At 48.6% G+C, this 24,600-nt stretch overlaps 1 protein-coding gene across 1 annotated transcript in view; it reads left to right on the plus strand.

The window, feature by feature from the left end:
• The window catches only part of LOC139407442 (NBAS subunit of NRZ tethering complex-like), a 289,155-nt gene that overhangs the window by 58,251 nt on the left and 206,304 nt on the right, over positions 1 to 24,600 (plus strand). Inside the window, exons 19-21 of the mRNA XM_071151235.1 lie at positions 4,993 to 5,071; positions 7,561 to 7,665; positions 9,992 to 10,128. Of these exons, the coding sequence (XP_071007336.1) occupies positions 4,993 to 5,071; positions 7,561 to 7,665; positions 9,992 to 10,128 (321 nt within the window). The remainder of the gene's footprint in view (positions 1 to 4,992; positions 5,072 to 7,560; positions 7,666 to 9,991; positions 10,129 to 24,600) is intronic.

Here is a 24,600-nt window from a genome sequence, read left to right on the forward strand (position 1 = left end):
AAAAGGCTCAGAACTACACGGACTGGATTTCTCTTTCCATCTCCGCGGACCGGCGCCCGTGTCTCACCGGGCCATGTCTCCGGAGGACCTATTCTCACTTGGGGTCAAAGGCTTTTACATAACAGTGGTCAACGTCAACGCCTTCTCACATTACAACTGTCTGGCTTGTTGATTCTGCTCTTTTCCAGTCATCACTGTCAGCCCCAGCTAGCACCATTTCACTAGTACAATATAAGGGTGTATATGCTAGTGCAGCGCTGGTGTCTGTGTGGACGGGCGGCGCTGGTGACGGGCGGCGCTGGTGACGGGCGGCGTTGGTGACGGGCGGCGCTGGTGGTGGGCGGCGCTGGTGGCTGGTGGCGGGCGGCGCTGGTGGCGGGCGGAGCTGGTGATGGGTGGAGCTGGTGACGGGCAGAGCTGGTGACGGGTGGATGGATGGAGCTGGTGTCTGCGTGGATGGGCGGAGCTGGTGTCTGCGTGGGCGGGCGGAGCTGGTGTCTGCGTGGGCGGGCGGAGCTGGTGTCTGCGTGGGCGGGCGGAGCTGGTGTCTGCGTGGCGTTAGCCGTGGGCAGATCTCTGAGCAGTGAAGCTGTGGTCGGTATCTTGAGGTCACCAGTGATGTCCGGGTTGAGCCTCTGATCCTGTGTGATTTTATGCTCAGAATCAAATTCTTACTACAGTGATGACGACGTGTGTTTGAGTTCATCTCTGGTTAATTTGTGATTTCTATCCAGTGACTGGTGCTTGTTGATTTGTGTTCCTTACTTGGCCATTACAGAGGTACTGAGTCTCTGCTCATGTGTAATTGACTACTTAGTCAATGCTAACGACTTAGTCAATGCTAACGACTTAGTCAATGCTAACTACTTAGTCAATGCTAACGACTTAGTCAATGCTTACTACTTAGCATGAGGACTGCAGATGTGGCCAGGGCAATAAATTATAATGTCTGTACTGTGAGACGCCTAAGACAGTACTACAGGGAGACAGGACGGACAGGTGATCGTCCTCGCAGTGGCAGACCACGTGTAACACCTGCACAGGATCGGTACATGTGAACATCACACCTGCAGGACAGGTACAGGAAGGCAACAACTGCCCGAGTTACACCAGGAACACACAATCCCTCCATCAGTGCTCAGACTGTCCGCAATAGGCTGAGAGAGGCTGGACTGAGGGCTTGTAGGCCTGTTGTAAGGCAGGTCCTCACCAGACATCACTGGCAACAACATCGCCTATGGGCACAAACCCACCGTCGCTGGATCAGACAGGACTGGCTAAAAGTGCTCTTCACTGACGAGTCGCGGTTTTGTCTCACCAGGGGTGATGGTCGGATTCGCGTTTATCGTGGAAGGAATGAGCGTTACACTGAAGCCTGTACTCTGGAGCGGGATCGATTTGGAGGTGGAGGGTCCATCATGATCTGGTGCGGTGTGTCACACATCGGACTGAGCTTATAGTCATTGCAGGCAATCTCAACGCTGTGCGTTACAGGGAAGTGGTTCAAGTGGCTCATCCTGACATGACCCTCCAGCATGACAATGCCACCAGCCATTCTCTGCGTGATTTCCTGCAAGACAGGAATGTCGGTGTTCTGCCATGGCCAGCGACGAGCCCGGATCTCAAACTCATTGAGCACGTTTGGGACTTGTTGGATCGGAGGGTGAGGGCTAGGGCCATTCCCCCCCAGAGATGTCTGGGACCTGTTGGATCGGAGGGTGAGGACTAGGGCCATTCCCCCCCAGAGATGTCTGGGACCTGTTGGATCGGAGGGTGAAGGCTAAGGCCATTCCCCCCAGAGATGTCTGGGACATGTTGGATCGGAGGGTGAGGGCTAGGGCCATTCCTTCCAGAGATGTCTGGGACCTGTTGGATCGGAGGGTGAGGGCTAAGGCCGTTCCCCCAGAGATGTCTGGGACCTGTTGGATCGGAGGGTGAGGGCTAAGGCCATTCCCCCCCAGAGATGTCTGGGACCTGTTGGATCGGAGGGTGAGGGCTAGGGCCATTCCCCCCCAGAGATGTCTGGGACCTGTTGGATCGGAGGGTGAGGGCTAGGGCCATTCCCCCCAGAGATGTCTGGGACCTGTTGGATCGGAGGGTGAGGGCTAGGGCCATTCCCCCCCAGAGATGTCTGGGACCTGTTGGATCGGAGGGTGAGGGCTAGGGCCATTCCCCCCAGAGATGTCTGGGACCTGTTGGATCGGAGGGTGAGGGCTAGGGCCATTCCCCCCTGAAAGTCTGGGAACTGTTGGATCGGAGGGTGAGGGCTAGGGCCATTCCCCCCTGAAATGTCTGGGAACTGTTGGATCGGAGGGTGAGGGCTAGGGCCATTCCCCCCTGAAGTGTTTGGGAACTTGCAGGTGCCTTGGTGGAAGAGTGGGGTAACATCTGACAGCAAGAACTAACTAATCTGGTGCAGTCCATGAGGAGGAGATTCACTGCAGTACTTAATGCAGCTGGTGGCCACATCAGATATTGACTGTTACTTTTGATTTTGACTTCCCTCTTTGTTCACGTGCAAAGTATTAGCATTTCTATCGGCGCAGTTTTCAGCTGTGTAGTGAAGTCCTTTGTCTTTTCTCCCGCTCTTTCTTACATGCTCCTCCCGTTCCATCATATTAGTGTAGTCCACTAGGGACTTTTTATTGCAGTATGTAGTAATCAATGTGTAACCTATTCTGTTTGTGCATGTAATAATGTGTGGTTAGTTAGTTAGTTAGTAAATATATAATTAAGCCGATGTGTATATCGCTGATTCATATTTTATGCTAGGGTTCGTGCAGATATCGAAGGGTTTTGCGACATTCAGAAAGCGACTGATAGAAGAACAATTAATGAATGACTGAAATGTGATTTATATCTTTAGAGTTAATTCAGAAAACGGCTACTTTTTCATGGTTCCCCAAAATTGCCGATGAGTTAGTTGTTACATGTGTAATTTAATCATCGTGATAATTAAACAGTTAATCAATTTGATAAAACCATCGTCATCACATTTCTGACACGACTTCGTCAATGATTACTGTTTACTCAATGCTTACTACTCAATGATTACTACTCAGTCAATGCTTACTACTCAGTCAGTGCTTACTACTCAATGCTTACTACTCAGTCAATGCTTACTGTTTAGTCAATGCTTACTACTCAATGATTACTACTCAGTCAATGCTTACTACTCAGTCAGTGCTTACTACTCAATGCTTACTACTCAGTCAATGCTTACTGTTTAGTCAATGCTTACTACTCAATGCTTACTACTCAGTCAGTGCTTACTACTCAGTCAGTGCTTACTACTCAGTCAGTGATTACTACTCAGTCAATGCTTACTACTCAGTCAGTGCTTACTACTCAATGCTTACTACTCAGTCAGTGCTTACTACTCAATGATTACTACTCAGTCAGTGCTTACTACTCAATGATTACTACTTAGTCAATGCTTACTGTTTAGTCAATGCTTACTAGTCAATGCTTACTACTCAGTCAGTGCTTACTACTCAATGCTTACTACTCAGTCAGTGCTTGCTACTCAGTCAGTGCTTACTACTCAGTCAATGCTTACTACTCAGTCAGTGCTTACTACTCAATGATTACTACTCAGTCAGTGCTTACTACTCAATGATTACTACTTAGTCAATGATTACTACTCAGTGCTTACTACTCAGTCAGTGTTAACGACTCTGTCGACAGTACAGAAATAGTATGAAAGCTGGAAACTGTCCAACCCCCAGTGTTTACTACAGTCATGACCAGTGTTTACTACAGTCATGACCAGTGTTTACTACAGTCATGACCAGTGTTTACTACAGTCATGACCCGTGTTTACTACAGTCATGACCCGTGTTTACTACAGTCATGACCCGCGTTTACTACAGTCATGACCAGCGTTTACTACAGTCATGACCCGTGTTTACTACAGTCATGACCCGTGTTTACTACAGTCATGACCCGTGTTTACTACAGTCATGACCAGCGTTTACTACAGTCATGACCAGTGTTTACTACAGTCATGACCCGTGTTTACTACAGTCATGACCCGTGTTTACTACAGTCATGACCCGTGTTTACTACAGTCATGACCCGTGTTTACTACAGTCATGACCAGCGTTTACTACAGTCATGACCCGCGTTTACTACAGTCATGACCCGTGTTTACTACAGTCATGACCCGTGTTTACTACAGTCATGACCCGTGTTTACTACAGTCATGACCAGCGTTTACTACAGTCATGACCCGCGTTTACTACAGTCATGACCCGTGTTTACTACAGTCATGACCCGTGTTTACTACAGTCATGACCAGCGTTTACTACAGTCATGACCCGTGTTTACTACAGTCATGACCCGTGTTTACTACAGTCATGACCCGTGTTTACTACAGTCATGACCAGTGTTTACTACAGTCATGACCCGTGTTTACTACAGTCATGACCCGTGTTCACTACAGTCATGACCAGTGTTTACTACAGTCATGACCCGTGTTTACTACAGTCATGACCCGTGTTCACTACAGTCATGACCAGTGTTTACTACAGTCATGACCAGTGTTTACTACAGTCATGACCCGCGTTTACTACAGTCATGACCCGCGTTTACTACAGTCATGACCCGTGTTTACTACAGTCATGACCCGTGTTTACTACAGTCATGACCCGCGTTTACTACAGTCATGACCCGTGTTTACTACAGTCATGACCCGTGTTTACTACAGTCATGACCCGTGTTTACTACAGTCATGACCAGCGTTTACTACAGTCATGACCCGCGTTTACTACAGTCATGACCCGTGTTTACTACAGTCATGACCCGTGTTTACTACAGTCATGACCCGCGTTTACTACAGTCATGACCCGCGTTTTGTTTTATACGTGAACACGCTACAATGTTCGGGTTTCTGGGGTCAAGAGTGGTTGACTTCCGGTCAGAATGAAATGCTTACTACTGTGTTTTTAATGTCGTCTCCGTGGTCATCGTGTTTGTTTTGCGGTCCTGCAGGTTGACCCTGGAGCAGAAGGAGTTGTGTCGGAGCAGACTGAAGCTGCTGTGTTACCTGGACCGCCTGGCCACCTACGAGGTAAGACCGCAAACTACAGCTCTTCTCTTCTCCAAAAAAAGTTGTTCTGAAATGGACCTGAGACTTTTCCTCCATGGACCCGAATAAATAACGTTTTAAAATATGGAGGACAGGTCCGACTGGACCCGAAGACGACCAGACCCGACCCCGTATCAGACCCGCTCGGGTCCGATCCGAGTGGGGGAAGCAACAGAAAATATATATTAATGCATGAACCAAGGGAGAGAGGAATGGGGCTGGTAGGAGGGGCCTGCTGTGTGTTTGTGACCTGCTGTGTGTTTGTGGCTGAGTGGCGCGAGGAGGAGCGAGACTGTAGTTACCTGTACTGAACCTCGAGAGCAGTGGTTCTCAAACGTTTTATCATCCCATACCCCTTCAAACATTCAACCTCCAGCTGTACCCCCCTCTAGCACCAGGGTCAGCTGTACCCCCTCCAGCACCAGGGTCAGCTGTACCTCCTCTAGCACCAGGGTCAGCTGTACCCCCTCCAGCACCAGGGTCAGCTGTACCCCCCTCTAGCACCAGGGTCAGCTGTACCTCCTCTAGCACCAGGGTCAGCTGTACCCCCTCTAGCACCAGGGTCAGCTGTACCCCCTCTAGCACCAGGGTCAGCTGTACCCCCTCTAGCACCAGGGTCAGCTGTACCCCCTCTAGCACCAGGGTCAGCTGTACCCCCTCTAGCACCAGGGTCAGCTGTACCCCCTCTAGCGCCAGGGTCAGCTGTACCCCCTCTAGCGCCAGGGTCAGCTGTACCCCCTCTAGCGCCAGGGTCAGCTGTACCCCCTCTAGCGCCAGGGTCAGCTGTACCCCCTCTAGCGCCAGGGTCAGCTGTACCCCCTCTAGCACCAGGGTCAGCTGTACCCCCTCTAGCACCAGGGTCAGCTGTACCCCCTCTAGCGCCAGGGTCACCTGTACCCCCTCTAGCGCCAGGGTCAGCTGTACCCCCTCTAGCACCAGGGTCAGCTGTACCCCCTCTAGCACCAGGGTCAGCTGTACCCCCTCTAGCACCAGGGTCAGCTGTACCCCCTCTAGCACCAGGGTCAGCTGTACCCCCTCTAGCACCAGGGTCAGCTGTACCCCCTCTAGCACCAGGGTCAGCTGTACCCCCTCTAGCACCAGGGTCAGCTGTACCCCCTCTAGCACCAGGGTCATCTGTACCCCCTCTAGCACCAGGGTCAGCTGTACCCCCTCTAGCACCAGGGTCAGCTGTACCCCCTCTAGCACCAGGGTCAGCTGTACCCCCTCTAGCACCAGGGTCAGCTGTTCCCCCTCTAGCACCAGGGTCAGCTGTACCCCCTCTAGCACCAGGGTCAGCTGTACCCCCTCTAGCACCAGGGTCAGCTGTTCCCCCTCTAGCACCAGGGTCAGCTGTACCCCCTCTAGCACCAGGGTCAGCTGTACCCCCTCTAGCACCAGGGTCAGCACACTCTCAAATGTTGTTTTTTTGCCATCATTGTAAGCCTGCCACACACACACACACACACACACACACACTATACAATACATTAATTAAACATTAGAATGAGTGTGAGTTTGTCACGACCCGGCTCGTGGGAAGTGACGAAGAGCTCTTATAGGACCAGGGCACAAATAATAATATAATAATAATCAATAATGTTGCTCTTTAATTAATCTTTTAATAATGTTGCTCTTTAATTATCTTACATTAAACTTTATTTGAAGAGAAAAAAACATCCCCCAAACAGTCGTGTGAGAAACTCGTCATCATCAAGCGCTCAGACAAGACATTATGGTCAGTAAAGAAAACTTTAAGCTCGTCTCTCATTTCAAAAACACGTGTCAATACTTTGCCCCTTGATAACCAGCTCACTGTGTTGAGGATCAGCGTGGTGGATGTGCTGTTACCCTCACCACCTGGGGGCGGCCCGTCAGGAAGTCCAGGATCCAGTTGCAGAGGGAGGTGTTTAGTCCCAGGTTCCTTAGCTTAGTGATGAGCTTGGAGAGCACTATGGTGTTGAACGCTGAGCTGTAGTCAATGAATAGCATTATTACATAGGTGTTCCTCTAGTCCAGGTGGGTGAGGGCAGTGTGGAGTGAAATAGCCTCATCTGTGGATTTGTTAACATGGGTATTTTTAACACTTTATTGTTTTAATAGAGTGGTTAAGGTCTGCCCTACACCAAGTTAACAAACCTGTTTCCTGTTTAGTAGTGTGGTGGATGGGACTACCAGCTCTCTGTAACCTAGAGGGCAACCAGTGGGTCCATCTCCTCTATACCACCCACCTGGTAGTGTGGTGGATGGGACTACCAGCTCTCTGTAACCTAGAGGACAACCAGTGGGTCCATCTCCTCTATACCACCCACCTGGTAGTTTGGTGGATGGGACTACCAGCTCTCTGTAACCTATAGGACAACCAGTGGGTCCATCTCCTCTATACCACCCACCTGGTAGTGTGGTGGATGGGACTACCAGCTCTCTGTAACCTCCCTCTCTCCCCCGTTCACCCTCTACCTCCCCCTCTCTAGGATATATTAGGTGGTCCCGATGCTGCAGAACAGAGATATGACTCAGAGTTCTTTAAGAAGTTCCGGAACCAGAATATCATTCTGTCAGCCAGAACCTACGCCAGGGTAAACCCTTCTTCTGTACCCTTACACTGTGTCTCTGTCGTCTCTGTCGTCTCTGTCGTCTCTGTCTCTGTCTCTCTGTCGTCTCTGTCTCTCTGTCGTCTCTGTCTCTCTGTCGTCTCTGTCTCTCTGTCGTCTCTGTCTCTCTCTCTGTCTCTCTCTCTCTCTGTCTCTCTCTCTCTCTCTCTGTCTCTCTCTCTGTCTCTCTGTCTCTCTGTCGTCTCTGTCTCTCTGTCGTCTCTGTCTCTGTCGTCTCTGTCTCTGTCGTCTCTGTCTCTCTCTGTCGTCTCTGTCTCTCTCTGTCGTCTCTGTCTCTCTCTCTCTCGCTGTCTCTCTCTCTCTCTCTGTCTCTCTCTCTCTCTCTCTCTCTCTGTGTGACTACTTTTGGTTACTACATGATTCCATATGTGTTATTTTCATAGTTTTGATGTCTTCACTATTACTCTACAATGTAAAAATAAAATCCCTTGAGTAGATGTGTCCAACCTTTAGACCGGTGCTGTATATCAACTGTTTATTGATTTATATATATATACAGTGCCTTGCGAAAGTATTCGGCCCCCTTGAACTTTGCGACCTTTTGCCACATTTCAGGCTTCAAACATAAAGATATAAACTGTATTTTTTTGTGAAGAATCAACAACAAGTTGGACACAATCATGAAGTTGAACGACATTTATTGGATATTTCAAACCTTTTTAACAAATCAAAAACTGAAAAATTGGGCGTGCAAAATTATTCAGCCCCCTTAAGTTAATACTTTGTAGCGCCACCTTTTGCTGCGATTACAGCCGTAAGTCGCTTGGGGTATGTCTCTATCAGTTTTGCACATCGAGAGACTGAATTTTTTTCCCATTCCTCCTTGCAAAACAGCTCGAGCTCAGTGAGGTTGGATGGAGAGCATTTGTGAACAGCAGTTTTCAGTTCTTTCCACAGATTCTCGATTGGATTCAGGTCTGGACTTTGACTTGGCCATTCTAACACCTGGATATGTTTATTTTTGAACCATTCCATTGTAGATTTTGCTTTATGTTTTGGATCATTGTCTAGTTGGAAGACAAATCTCGTTCCCAGTCTCAGGTCTTTTGCAGACTCCATCAGGTTTTCTTCCAGAATGGTCCTGTATTTGGCTCCATCCATCTTCCCATCAATTTTAATCTTCCCTGTCCCTGCTGAAGAAAAGCAGGCCCAAACCATGATGCTGCCACCACCATGTTTGACAGTGGGGATGGTGTGTTCAGCTGTGTTGCTTTTACGCCAAACATAACGTTTTGCATTGTTGCCAAAAAGTTCAATTTTGGTTTCATCTGACCAGAGCACCTGCTTCCACATGTTTGGTGTGTCTCCCAGGTGGCTTGTGGCAAACTTTAAACGACACTTTTTATGGATATCTTTAAGAAATGGCTTTCTTCTTGCCACTCTTCCATAAAGGCCAGATTTGTGCAATATACGACTGATTGTTGTCCTATGGACAGAGTCTCCCACCTCAGCTGTAGATCTCTGCAGTTCATCCAGAGTGATCATGGGCCTCTTGGCTGCATCTCTGATCAGTCTTCTCCTTGTATGAGCTGAAAGTTTAGAGGGACGGCCAGGTCTTGGTAGATTTGCAGTGGTCTGATACTCCTTCCATTTCAATATTATCGCTTGCACAGTGCTCCTTGGGATGTTTAAAGCTTGGGAAATCTTTTTGTATCCAAATCCGGCTTTAAACTTCTTCACAACAGTATCTCGGACCTGCCTGGTGTGTTCCTTGTTCTTCATGATGCTCTCTGTGCTTTTAACGGACCTCTGAGACTATCACAGTGCAGGTGCATTTATACGGAGACTTGATTACACACAGGTGGATTGTATTTATCATCATTAGTCATTTAGGTCAACATCGGATCATTCAGAGATCCTCACTGAACTTCTGGAGAGAGTTTGCTGCACTGAAAGTAAAGGGGCTGAATAATTTTGCACGCCCAATTTTTCAGTTTTTGATTTGTTAAAAAAGTTTGAAATATCCAATAAATGTCGTTCCACTTCATGATTGTGTCCCACTTGTTGTTGATTCTTCACAAAAAAATACAGTTTTATATCTTTATGTTTGAAGCCTGAAATGTGGCAAAAGGTCGCAAAGTTCAAGGGGGCCGAATACTTTCGCAAGGCACTGTAAATATATGTTTTCCCTCTACCTAATCTATTTTTTAATATATATATTTTTTGTGTGGGGGGGGGGGGGTGCGTTTGATTATGCTTTGAATGTCCTGTAGCTAAATGGGTTTGTTAAAATCCATCTTTGTCTCTGTTCTGACTTCCTCTTTTCTAATGTCCTGTTTTATACCTCTAGGAGAGTAATGTCCAGGCACTGGACATCCTGTTCACCTATCATGGAGCAGAGCTTCTCCAACACCGATTGGCTATCCTCTTCAACTTCCCAGAAACCACCTCGCCACACGAGTACACCATCCTGCTGCCGGAGGCCTGGTGAGAGAGCGACGCACACACTCATTGTTTTCTATTGGTGTTGATAGTTTTTAGAACACTGATGTCAGTCTGGGGGATGTTGGCCTGGGCCCAGGACACTGATGTCAGTCTGGGGGATGTTGGCCTGGGCCCAGGACACTGATGTCAGTCTGGGGGATGTTGGCCTGGGCCCAGGACACTGATGTCAGTCTGGGGAATGTTGGCCTGGGCCCAGGACGCTGATGTCAGTCTGGGGGATGTTGGCCTGGGCCCAGGACACTGATGTCAGTCTGGGGGATGTTGGCCTGGGCCCAGGACACTGATGTCAGTCTGGGGGATGTTGGCCTGGGCCCAGGACACTGATGTCAGTCTGGGGGATGTTGGCCTGGGCCCAGGACACTGATGTCAGTCTGGGGGATGTTGGCCTGGGCCCAGGACACTGATGTCAGTCTGGGGGATGTTGGCCTGGGCCCAGGACACTGATGTCAGTCTGGGGGATGTTGGCCTGGGCCCAGGACACTGATGTCAGTCTGGGGAATGTTGGCCTGGGCCCAGGACACTGATGTCAGTCTGGGGAATGTTGGCCTGGGCCCAGGACACTGATGTCAGTCTGGGGAATGTTGGCCTGGGCCCAGAACACTGATGTCAGTCTGGGGGATGTTGGCCTGGGCCCAGAACACTGATGTCAGTCTGGGGAATGTTGGCCTGGGCCCAGGACGCTGATGTCAGTCTGGGGAATGTTGGCCTGGGCCCAGGACGCTGATGTCAGTCTGGGGGATGTTGGCCTGGGCCCAGGACGCTGATGTCAGTCTGGGGGATGTTGGCCTGGGCCCAGGACACTGATGTCAGTCTGGGGGATGTTGGCCTGGGCCCAGGACACTGATGTCAGTCTGGGGGATGTTGGCCTGGGCCCAGGACACTGATGTCAGTCTGGGGGATGTTGGCCTGGGCCCAGGACACTGATGTCAGTCTGGGGAATGTTGGCCTGGGCCCAGGACACTGATGTCAGTCTGGGGAATGTTGGCCTGGGCCCAGGACGCTGATGTCAGTCTGGGGAATGTTGGCCTGGGCCCAGGACGCTGATGTCAGTCTGGGGGATGTTGGCCTGGGCCCAGGACGCTGATGTCAGTCTGGGGGATGTTGGCCTGGGCCCAGGACACTGATGTCAGTCTGGGGAATGTTGGCCTGGGCCCAGGACACTGATGTCAGTCTGGGGAATGTTGGCCTGGGCCCAGGACACTGATGTCAGTCTGGGGAATGTTGGCCTGGGCCCAGGACACTGATGTCAGTCTGGGGGATGTTGGCCTGGGCCCAGAACACTGATGTCAGTCTGGGGGATGTTGGCCTGGGCCCAGAACACTGATGTCAGTCTGGGGAATGTTGGCCTGGGCCCAGGACGCTGATGTCAGTCTGGGGAATGTTGGCCTGGGCCCAGGACGCTGATGTCAGTCTGGGGAATGTTGGCCTGGGCCCAGGACACTGATGTCAGTCTGGGGGATGTTGGCCTGGGCCCAGGACACTGATGTCAGTCTGGGGGATGTTGGCCTGGGCCCAGGACACTGATGTCAGTCTGGGGGATGTTGGCCTGGGCCCAGGACACTGATGTCAGTCTGGGGGATGTTGGCCTGGGCCCAGGACACTGATGTCAGTCTGGGGGATGTTGGCCTGGGCCCAGGACACTGTGGTTGATCTGGGGATGTTGGCCTGGGCCCAGAACACTGTGGTTGATCTGGGGATGTTGGCCTGGGCCCAGAACACTGTGGTTGATCTGGGGATGTTGGCCTGGGCCCAGGACACTGGTTGATCTGGGGATGTTGGCCTGGGCCCAGGACACTGTGGTTGTTCTGGGGATGTTGGCCTGAGCCCAGGACACTGATGTCAGTCTGGGGATGTTGGTCTGTGCCCAGGACACTGATGTTGATCTGTGGTTAAAATTAAATAAAATGAAATGATCAGTAAACATTACACTCACAGAAGTTTCAAATTAAATAAAGACAATTCAAATATAATGTCTATATACAGTGTTGTAATGATGTGCAAATAGTTAAAGTACAAAAGGGAAAATAAATCAACATAAATATGGGTTGTATTTACAATGGTGTTTGTTCTTCACTGGTTGCCCTTTTCTCGTGGCAACAGGTCACAGATCTTGCTGCTGTGATGGAACACTGTGGAATTTCAAATTCTTTGTGTGTCTGTGTAATCGTTCGTGTAAAACTGAAAGCGCGAACCACTGCTTTTAATCAGGGCAAGGTGTCTGGTAACATGACCGAATACAAACAGTGCAGCTATTCCCTCCGCAAGGCTATCAAACAAGCTAAGCGTCAGTACAGAGACAAAGTAGAATCTCAATTCAACGGCTCAGACACAAGAGGCATGTGGCAGGGTTTACAGTCAATCACGGACTACAGGAAGAAATCCAGCCCAGTCACGGACCAGGATGTCCTGCTCCCAGGCAGACTAAATAACTTTTTTGCCCGCTTTGAGGACAATACAGTGCCACTGACATGGCCTGCAACGAAAACATGCGGTCTCTCCTTCACTGCAGCCGAGGTGAGTAAGACATTTAAACGTGTTAACCCTCGCAAGGCTGCAGGCCCAGACGGCATCCCCAGCCGCGCCCTCAGAGCATGCGCAGACCAGCTGGCCGGTGTGTTTACGGACATATTCAATCAATCCTTATCCCAGTCTGCTGTTCCCACATGCTTCAAGAGGGCCACCATTGTTCCTGTTCCCAAGAAAGCTAAGGTAACTGAGCTAAACGACTACCGCCCCGTAGCACTCACATCCGTCATCATGAAGTGCTTTGAGAGACTAGTCAAGGACCATATCACCTCCACCCTACCTGACACCCTAGACTCACTCCAATGTGCTTACCGCCCAAATAGGTCCACAGACGATGCAATCTCAACCACACTGCACACTGCCCTAACCCATCTGGACAAGAGGAATACCTATGTGAGAATGCTGATCATCGACTACAGCTCGGCATTTAACACCATAGTGCCCTCCAAACTCATCATCAAGCTCGGGGCCCTGCGTCTGAACCCCGCCCTGTGCAACTGGGTCCTGGACTTCCTGACGGGCCGCCCCCAGGTGGTGAGGGTAGGCAACAACATCTCCTCCCCGCTGATCCTCAACACTGGGGCCCCACAAAGGTGCGTTCTGAGCCCTCTCCTGTACTCCCTGTTCACCCACGACTGCGTGGCCACGCACGCGTCCAACTTAATCATCACCTTAACCCGGACATATGGACGAGCGATGTCAGAGCAGAACGGACTAAGATACAGTAGAATAGGATAGAATGCAGTATATACATAGATTAAGATATAGTAGAATAGTATAGAATACAGTATATACATAGATTAAGATATAGTAGAATAGGATAGAATACAGTATATACATAGACTAAGATATAGTAGAATAGTACAGAATGCAGTATATACATAGACTAAGATATAGTAGAATAGTACAGAATACAGTATATACATAGACTAAGATATAGTAGAATAGTACAGAATACAGTATATACATATGAGATGAGTAATACATAGACTAAGATATAGTAGAATAGTACAGAATGCAGTATATACATATGAGATGAGTAATACATAGACTAAGATATAGTAGAATAGTACAGAATACAGTATATACATATGAGATGAGTAATACATAGACTAAGATATAGTAGAATAGTACAGAATGCAGTATATACATATGAGATGAGTAATACATAGACTAAGATATAGTAGAATAGTACAGAATACAGTATATACATATGAGATGAGTAATACATAGACTAAGATATAGTAGAATAGTACAGAATGCAGTATATACATATGAGATGAGTAATGCAGGATATGTAAACATTATTAAAGTAACTAGTGTTCCACTCCTTAGGGTGGCCAGTGATTTCTAGTCTATGATCTCTTTGGCCTTCCTGTGACATCCTGTGACATCGGGTCGTGTAGGTGTCCTGGAGGGCAGGTAGATTGCCCCCGGTGATGCGTTGTGCAGACCTCACTACCCTCTGGAGAGCCTTACGGTTGAGGGCGGAGCAGTTGCCGTACCAGGCGGTGATACAGCCCAACAGGATGCTCTCGATTGTGCATCTGTAGAAGTTTGTGTTTTTGGTGAACAGCTACATTTCTTCAGCCTCCTGAGGTTGAAGAGGCGCTGTTGTGCCTTCTTCACCACGCTGTCTGTGTGGGTGGACCATTTCAGATGGTCAGTGATGTGTACGCCGAGGAACTTGAATCTTTCCACCTTCTCCACTACTGTCCAGTCGATGTGGATTGGGGGGTGCTCCCTCTGCTGTTTCCTGAAGTCCACGATCATCTCCTCAGCTTTGTTGACGTTGACTGAGAGGTTGTTTTCCTGACACCACACTACCAGAGCTCTTATGGCTTATATTTACATCATACTGCTCTCTCTCTCTCTCACTAAAATTCAGATTTGATTATTTATTGACATTAAATACAATTAGTAGATATTGCTGTAGTAGTATAATGGTACAGTAGTTCAGTAAATACAGTTTAATGCAGATCTCTCGCTCTCATTTCAATTACATTTTCAATTTAAGGGTCTTTATTGGCATGGAAAACACATGTTGACATTACCAAAGCAAATAAAGTAGATAATAAACAAAAGTGAAATAAACAATAAAAATGAACAGTAAACATAGAAGTTCCAAAATAAGAAGTTCATTCAAATGTCATTATTTATATATATACAGTGTTGTAGTGATGCTTCTGTCGCTCACTCTCCTTTCTCCTCTATTCTATTCTATTCTCTCTCCTCTCTCATTTCTATTCTCTCTATTCTCTCTCCTCTCTCATTTCTCTCCTCTCTCTAATCTTTATTCTCTCTCATTTCTCTCCTCTCTCTTCTCTCTATTCTCTCTCCTATCTCCTTTCTCTCTCTCATTTCTCTATTCTCTCTCCTCTCTATTCTCTCTCCTCTCTATTCTCTCTCCTATCTCCTTTCTCTCTCTCATTTCTCTATTCTCTCTCCTCTCCTTTCTCTCTCTCCTTTCTCTCTCTCATTTCTCTATTCTCTCTCCTCTCCTTTCTCTCTATCCTTTCTCTCTCTCATTTCTCTCTTCTCTATTCTCTCTCCTCTCTCCTCTCTATACTCTCTCCTCTCATTTCTCTCCTCTCTATTCTCTCTCCTCTCTCCTTTCTCTCCTCTCTCCTCTCTATTCTCTCTCCTCTCTCCTCTCTATACTCTCTCCTCTCATTTCTCTCCTCTCTATTCTCTATTCTCTCTCCTCTCTCCTTTCTCTCTCTCCTTTCTCTCCTCTCCTCTATTCTCTCTCCTCTTTCCTTTCTCCCTCTCATTTCTCTCCTCTCTATTCTCTCTTCTGTATCTTTATTTTTCTGTATTTCTCTCTCTTTGTGGGGTGTCTGCAGTCTCTTCTCCACTATTTTCCTTCCTCCACCCCCCCTCTCTCTATTCCCCTCGCTCTCAACCCCCTCCTCTCTCTATTCCCCTCGCTCTCAACCCCCTCCTCTCTCTATTCCCCTCGCTCTCAACCCCCTCCTCTCTCTATTCCCCTCGCTCTCAACCCCCCCTCTCTCTATTCCCCTCGCTCTCCACCCCCTCCTCTCTCTATTCCCCTCTCTCTATTCCCCTCGCTCTCAACCCCCTCCTCTCTCTATTCCCCTCGCTCTCAATCCCCTCCTCTCTCTATTCCCCTCGCTCTCAACCCCCTCCTCTCTCTATTCCCCTCGCTCTCAACCCCCTCCTCTCTCTATTCCCCTCGCTCTCAACCCCCCCTCTCTCTATTCCCCTCGCTCTCCACCCCCTCCTCTCTCTATTCCCCTCGCTCTCAACCCCCTCCTCTCTCTATTCCCCTCGCTCTCAACCCCCTCCTCTCTCTATTCCCCTCGCTCTCAACCCCCTCCTCTCTCTATTCCCCTCGCTCTCCACCCCCTCCTCTCTCTATTCCCCTCGCTCTCCACCCCCTCTCTATTCCCCTCGCTCTCCACCCCCTCCTCTCTCTATTCCCCTCGCTCTCCACCCCCTCCTCTCTCTATTCCCCTCGCTCTCCACCCCCTATTCCCCTCGCTCTCCACCCCCTATTCCCCTCGCTCTCCACCCCCTATTCCCCTCGCTCTCCACCCCCTATTCCCCTCGCTCTCCACCCCCTCCTCTCTCTATTCCCCTCGCTCTCCACCCCCTCTCTCTATTCCCCTCGCTCTCCACCCCCTCCTCTCTCTATTCCCCTCGCCTTCCACCCCCTCCTCTCTCTATTCCCCTCGCTCTCCACCCCCTCCTCTCTCTATTCCCCTCGCCTTCCACCCCCTCCTCTCTCTATTCCCCTCGCTCTCCACCCCCTCTCCACCCCCTCTCTCTTTTCCCCTCGCTATCCACCCCCTCCTCTCTCTATTCCCCTTGCTCTCCACCCCCTCCTCTCTCTATTCCCCTCGCTCTCCACCCCCTCCTCTCTCTATTCCCCTCGCTCTCCACCCCCTCCTCTCTCTATTCCCCTCGCTCTCCACCCCCTCCTCTCTCTATTCCCCTCGCTCTCCACCCCCTCCTCTCTCTATTCCCCTCGCTCTCAACCCCCTCCTCTCTCTATTCCCCTCGCTCTCAACCCCCTCCTCTCTCTATTCCCCTCGCTCTCCACCCCCTCTCTCTATTCCCCTCGCTCTCCACCCCCTCTCTCTATTCCCCTCGCTCTCCACCCCCTCTCTCTTTTCCACCCCCTCTCCACCCCTTCTCTCTATTCCCCTCGCTCTCCACCCCCTCTCTCTATTCCCCTCGCTCTCAACCCCCTCCTCTCTCTATTCCCCTCGCTCTCCACCCCCTCTCTCTATTCCCCTCGCTCTCCACCCCCTCCTCTCTATTCCCCTCGCTATCCACCCCCTCCTCTCTCTATTCCCCTCGCCACCCCTCCCTCTATAACTGCTTCCCGGCAGGGCTCTGCTGGCTCTACCTGCAGCAGAGCGGACTCTGAAAGCATCAGTCTGACTAGAGGAGAAATAGAAGTGTCTTCATCGTAATGTTGTAGGGCTTGTAAGGTTTCTCGAACACACCTGTCCCTAGGTGTCCACAAGTCTCTCTCTCTTAATCAAAATTGGATTTGTTTTCGAATCCTTTGTGGGTCTGTGTAATCTGAGGGAAATGTCTCCTAATATGGTCATACAAAGTAATTATCTTTTTGTTTTCTCATGATTTGGTCTCTCCCTTTTTCTCTCTCTCTCCCCTATTTCTTTCGGGTTATCTCGTTCTCTCGCTCTAGTAGAGGCTTATGTAGATATGAGGAACATGGGCAGAATGAATAATTAACTTATTTCATTGATATCTGCTCTCTGTGCTCTCTTTCTCTTCTGCTCTCTCTCTCTCTGTCACTCTCTGTCGCTCTCTGTCACTCTCTGTCACTGTCGCTCTCTGTCTCACTTTCGCTGCCTTCTTAAGACAATGTTTTCTCCCTAGACCGTGAGTTTTTAGAGAACAGAGCGAGAGAGAGAGAGGGGGAGAGAGGGATGCAGGAAGATTGAGTTGGTATATCTACAGTGCCTTGCGAAAGTATTCGGCCCCCTTGAACTTTGCGACCTTTTGCCACATTTCAGGCTTCAAACATAAAGATATAAAACTGTCTTTTTTTGTGAAGAATCAACAACAAGTGGGACACAATCATGAAGTGGAACGACATTTATTGGATATTTCAAACTTTTTTAACAAATCAAAACTGAAAAATTGGGCTTGCAAAATTATTCAGCCCCCTTAAGTTAATACTTTGTAGCGCCACCTTTTGCTGCGATTACAGCTGTAAGTCCACAGATTCTCGATTGGATTCAGGTCTGGACTTTGACTTGGCCATTCTAACACCTGGATATGTTTATTTTTGAACCATTCCATTGTAGATTTTGCTTTATGTTTTGGATCATTGTCTAGTTGGAAGACAAATCTCCGTCCCAGTCTCAGGTCTTTTGCAGACTCCATCAGGTTTTCTTCCAGAATGGTCCTGTATTTGGCTCCATCCATCTTCCCATCAATTTTAACCATCTTCCCTGTCCCTGCTGAAGAAAAGCAGGCCCAAACCATGATGCTGCCACCACCATGTTTGACAGTGGGGATGGTGTGTTCAGGGTGATGCGCTGTGTTGCTTTTACGCCAAACATAACGTTTTGCATTGTTGCCAAAAAGTTCAATTTTGCTTTCATCTGACCAGAGCACCTTCTTCCACATGTTTGGTGTGTCTCCCAGGTGGCTTGTGGCAAACTTTAAACGACACTTTTTATGGATATCTTTAAGAAATGGCTTTCTTCTTGCCACTCTTCCATAAAGGCCAGATTTGTGCAATATACGACTGATTGTTGTCCTATGGACAGAGTCTCCTACCTCAGCTGTAGATCTCTGCAGTTCATCCAGAGTGATCATGGGCCTCTTGGCTGCATCTCTGATCAGTCTACTCCTTGTATGAGCTAAAAGTTTAGAGGGACGGCCAGGTCTTGGTAGATTTGCAGTGGTCTGATACTCCTTCCATTTCAATATTATCGCTTGCACAGTGCTCCTTGGGATGTTTAAAGCTTGGGAAATCTTTTTGTATCCAAATCCAGCTTTAAACTTCTTCACAACAGTATCTCGGACCTGCCTGGTGTGTTCCTTGTTCTTCATGATGCTCTCTGCGCTTTTAACGGACCTCTGAGACTATCACAGTGCAGGTGCATTTATACGGAGACTTGATTACACACAGGTGGATTGTATTTATCATCATTAGTCATTTAGGTCAACATTGGATCATTCAGAGATCCTCACTGAACTTCTGGAGAGAGTTTGCTGCACTGAAAGTAAAGGGGCTGAATAATTTTGCACGCCCAATTTTTCAGTTTTTGATTTGTTAAAAAAGTTTGAAATATCCAATAAATATCGTTCCACTTCATGATTGTGTCCCACTTGTTGTTGATTCTTCACAAAAAAATACATTTTTATATCTTTATGTTTGAAGCCTGAAATGTGGCAAAAGGTCGCAAAGTTCAAGGGGGCCGAATACTTTCGCAAGGCACTGTATTTTGGGGCGATCGTTATCGATCAGTACCATCTTGATTAATATATGTGTTGTATGATAAACACCACTACACTAAAACATATTTTAAAGAACTTCCAGTGGTCCGTCCTTTATAACTTCTTATGGCTCCACCCCCCCTCCCAACAGTCCTTTATAACTTCTTATGGCTCCACCCCCCTCCCAACAGTCCTTTATAACTTCTTATGGCTCCACCCCCCCTCCCAACAGTCCTTTATAACTTCTTATGGCTCCACCCCCCTCCCAACAGTCCTTTATAACTTCTTATGGCTCCACCCCCCTCCCAACATTCCTTTATAACTTCTTATGGCTCCACCCCCCCTCCCAACATTCCTTTATAACTTCTTATGGCTCCACCCCCCCTCCCAACAGTCCTTTATAACTTCTTATGGCTCCACCCCCCTCCCAACATTCCTTTAAAACTTCTTATGGCTCCACCCCCCTCCCAACATTCCTTTAAAACTTCTTATGGCTCCACCCCCCCTCCCAACATTCCTTTATAACTTCTTATGGCTCCACCCCCCTCCCAACATTCCTTTATAACTTCTTATGGCTCCACTCCCCCTCCCAACATTCCTTTATAACTTCTTATGGCTCCACTCCCCCTCCCAACAGTCCTTTATAACTTCTTATGGCTCCACCCCCCCTCCCAACATTCCTTTATAACTTCTTATGGCTCCACCCCCCCTCCCAACATTCCTTTATAACTTCTTATGGCTCCACCCCCCCCCCCCCCCCCCTCCCAACATTCCTTTAAAACTTCTTATGGCTCCACCCCCCCTCCCAACATTCCTTTATAACTTCTTATGGCTCCACCCCCCCTCCCAACATTCCTTTATAACTTCTTATGGCTCCACCCCCCCTCCCAACATTCCTTTATAACTTCTTATGGCTCCACCCCCCCTCCCAACATTCCTTTATAACTTCTTATGGCTCCACCCCCCCCCCCCCCCCCTCCCAACATTCCTTTAAAACTTCTTATGGCTCCACCCCCCCTCCCAACATTCCTTTATAACTTCTTATGGCTCCACCCCCCCCTCCCAACATTCCTTTATAACTTCTTATGGCTCCACCCCCCCTCCCAACATTCCTTTATAAAACTTCTTATGGTTAGGGGTTCCAGTGGTTCGTCCTTTATAAAAGTTGCAGTGTACTGCAGAATTCTGTGGCATGTTATTTAAGTTTGAACCACTGGTACCATTAATGCTAGTTAGTGCTAGTTTGAACACCAGAGAGCGTCTTTGAGAAGCATTTGATAGCCTTCAATAGTGGCTATACTAGAGATTTTAAAACCTTTTTTTTGTGAAAACATAGTATATGGGACTGATGTTTAAGATATGTTGCTTAATTAATTAGTTTACTATTATGGTGTTTCTTTATCAACGAAAAAGGAAAACTCTCAGGGATGGAACGGAAAATATGGCGCTGTACAATGTGACGGTCGGGAGTACAGTGCTAAATAATCCCTGTGTTGTGGCAGAGACCGGGGTTCAATTCCCCGACGGGGAGGAAGGAGTAGGCCTTATAAATAAGAATTTGTTCTTAACTGACTTGCCTAGTTAAATTAAGGTTACAGTAAGAGTATAACATTTCTACACCCTAATTTTCTAATTCTAGTCTAACCAATACCCAAACGGAGATTCAGTGAAAATAAAAATCTCATTGATTTATCAAGACCAGTTCCCATGCTGGTCTCAGAGCAGTGTGAAACGATGCTAGAATAGTTGTAGGCTTTTGCTTCTAACTTCAATATGCTCTTTAAATAAATATGACCCACAGCACTTTTAACAGCACATTACTCAACACTCATGACTCATGTCGCCTACGGTAGACCTACAATATATTGAATAATAAGACGTGACTCTCCTCCAATAATTACATATAGAGGACTGGAGGATTCTAAATATAAACCAAAAGCCACCTCATGGGTCCGCTGGTGGCCGGCATCTACTGGGGAGCCCCCTCCACTGGGGAGCCCCCTCCACTGGGGAGCCCCCTATCCACTGGGGAGCCCCCTATCCACTGGGGAGCCCCCTATCCACTGGGGAGCCCCCCCCCCTCCACTGGGGAGCCCCCTATCCACTGGGGAGCCCCCTATCCACTGGGGAGCCCCCTATCCACTGGGGAGCCCCCTATCCACTGGGGAGCCCGCTGTCCACAAAGTATGAAAATACAGAGAGGTGTTGGTAAAGGTATATTGTCCAGCTAATAATCCATAATGGGCTGTTATAGTACTGTATATGGTGTCCAGGTCAGGACAACCAGAACATTTATTTATTAAAGACTATCAGAAAGAATGTTGGTACTTATTTATTTTGATCCAACATCATGAATGAGTGAGTCACTCAGCTTTATGTTGGTGCCGAGGCTACCGTGCCATCAACTTGATAATATATAACGATATTTTGGAGGTTATATCGTTTTCAAAAAATCGAAAGTGAGCGATTTTGTAATCTGAATTATATGCCAAAATAATATGTATAAAGGAAAAAATATATATTTCTGTTTTTAGAGGGAAACGCTGGCTCCGTTGTGCGCCATCCTATGGGACTCCCAATCACGGTCAGATGTGATACATCATCATAATACTACTAAGAAATATAATTCTCCTCCTACTAGTCTATTATCCACCTACCTGCTAATAGACATAATGGCGCTGTACAACGTGACCGTGTGTGTTTGAAAGAGTATTTTCCAATAAGCAACAATTTGTTTACCTTCATTAGTCTACTTTTGTTCCATTATTTTTGTAATAAAGTGATATTTATTCCCATTGTAATTCGTTATGGTTCCATAAAAATACTCTTTCAAAATGCCAATGTTTATTTAGTTATTATTATTTTATTAACGAAAGCATAAAGATGCCATTATTAGTTACATTGTTTTAGTTTGAACGTGCAGACTGGCACTAAGAACAGAACAGCGGGAACGTTTCCCAGTCAGTGCCATTGTTAATGCTGCTCTGTACTACCCAGTGTGCCGCGGTGGGGGTCCACCCCCCCTCTCACTTCCTCCTCCTCCCTTCTCCATGGGCTAGGTCCCTCTCCACGGGCTAGGTCCGTCTCCACGGGCGGGCTAGGTCCGTCTCCACGGGCGGGCTAGGTCCGTTTCCACGGGCGGGCTAGATCCGTCTCCACGGGCGGGCTAGCTAGGTCCAACTATATTTTGGAGACGTAACGTTCAATAACGTAAGATGAGGATAAATGCCATTCTAGAACCTGCGGTGAGACATTGTTACTAATATGTAAATAAAGCCTGTTTGTTTTTTAGAATTATTTCTGTTTTTAGACGGAGAAAAAACAAAAACCTACAGTCCATCTCATGGGTCTCCCAGTAGAGGCCGGCACGGGTATTGAACCAGCATCTGTGGCAACACAGCTTGCACTGCTACACGGTGTCTTAGACTGTTGCACCACGCAGGCGCTGTATAACTAACTACTTTCTGTCGTAGTGGCCTCCACTCTAACTCCCCCTGGTGGTGGTCTGGAGCAATGAAGTGGTGACGCAGGGTACCGTACTAAACCACACATTACCTCTAACTCCCCCTGGTGGTGGTCTGGAGCAATGAAGTGGTGACGCAGGGTACCGTACTAAACCACACATTACCTCTAACTCCCCCTGGTGGTGGTCTGGAGCAATGAAGTGGTGACGCAGGGTACCGTACTAAACCACACATTACCTCTAACTCCCCCTGGTGGTGGTCTGGAGCAATGAAGTGGTGACGCAGGGTACCGTACTAAACCACACATTACCTCTAACTCCCCCTGGTGGTGGTCTGGAGCAATGAAGTGTTGACGCAGGGTACCGTACTAAACCACACATTACCTCTAACTCCCCCTGGTGGTGGTCTGGAGCAATGAAGTGGTGACGCAGGGTACCGTACTAAACCACACATTACCTCTAACTCCCCCTGGTGGTGGTCTGGAGCAATGAAGTGGTGACGCAGGGTACCGTACTAAACCACACATTACCTCTAACTCCCCCTGGTGGTGGTCTGGAGCAATGAAGTGGTGACGCAGGGTACCGTACTAAACCACACATTACCTCTAACTCCCCCTGGTGGTGGTCTGAGGTAGTGACGCAGGGTACCGTACTAAACCACACATTACCTCTAACTCCCCCTGGTGGTGGTCTGAGGTAGTGACGCAGGGTACCGTACTAAACCACACATTACCTCTAACTCCCCCTGGTGGTGGTCTGAGGTAGTGATGCAGGGTACCGTACTAACCCACACATTACCTCTAACTCCCCCTGGTGGTGGTCTGAGGTAGTGACGCAGGGTACTGTACTAAACCACACATTACCTCTAACTCCCCCTGGTGGTGGTCTGAGGTAGTGACGCAGGGTACCGTACTAACCCACACATTACCTCTAACTCCCCCTGGTGGTGGTCTGAGGTAGTGACGCAGGGTACCGTACTAAACCACACATTACCTCTAACTCCCCCTGGTGGTGGTCTGAGGTAGTGACGCAGGGTACCGTACTAACCCACACATTACCTCTAACTCCCCCTGGTGGTGGTCTGAGGTAGTGACGCAGGGTACCGTACTAAACCACACATTACCTCTAACTCCCCCTGGTGGTGGTCTGAGGTAGTGACGCAGGGTACTGTACTAAACCACACATTACCTCTAACTCCCCCTGGTGGTGGTCTGAGGTAGTGATGCAGGGTACCGTACTAACCCACACATTACCTCTAACTCCCCCTGGTGGTGGTCTGAGGTAGTGACGCAGGGTACCGTACTAAACCACACATTACCTCTAACTCCCCCTGGTGGTGGTCTGAGGTAGTGACGCAGGGTACCGTACTAACCCACACATTACCTCTAACTCCCCCTGGTGGTGGTCTGAGGTAGTGATGCAGGGTACCGTACTAACCCACACATTACCTCTAACTCCCCCTGGTGGTGGTCTGAGGTAGTGACGCAGGGTACCGTACTAAACCACACATTACCTCTAACTCCCCCTGGTGGTGGTCTGAGGTAGTGATGCAGGGTACCGTACTAACCCACACATTACCTCTAACTCCCCCTGGTGGTGGTCTGAGGTAGTGACGCAGGGTACCGTACTAACCCACACATTACCTCTAACTCCCCCTGGTGGTGGTCTGAGGTAGTGACGCAGGGTACCGTACTAAACCACACATTACCTCTAACTCCCCCTGGTGGTGGTCTGAGGTAGTGATGCAGGGTACCGTACTAAACCACACATTACCTCTAACTCCCCCTGGTGGTGGTCTGAGGTAGTGACGCAGGGTACCGTACTAAACCACACATTACCTCTAACTCCCCCTGGTGGTGGTCTGAGGTAGTGACGCAGGGTACCGTACTAACCCACACATTACCTCTAACTCCCCCTGGTGGTGGTCTGAGGTAGTGATGCAGGGTACCGTACTAAACCACACATTACCTCTAACTCCCCCTGGTGGTGGTCTGAGGTAGTGACGCAGGGTACCGTAC

Source organism: Oncorhynchus clarkii, chromosome 4, assembly GCF_045791955.1.
Source record: "Oncorhynchus clarkii lewisi isolate Uvic-CL-2024 chromosome 4, UVic_Ocla_1.0, whole genome shotgun sequence".
NCBI classification, from domain to species: domain Eukaryota; kingdom Metazoa; phylum Chordata; class Actinopteri; order Salmoniformes; family Salmonidae; genus Oncorhynchus; species Oncorhynchus clarkii.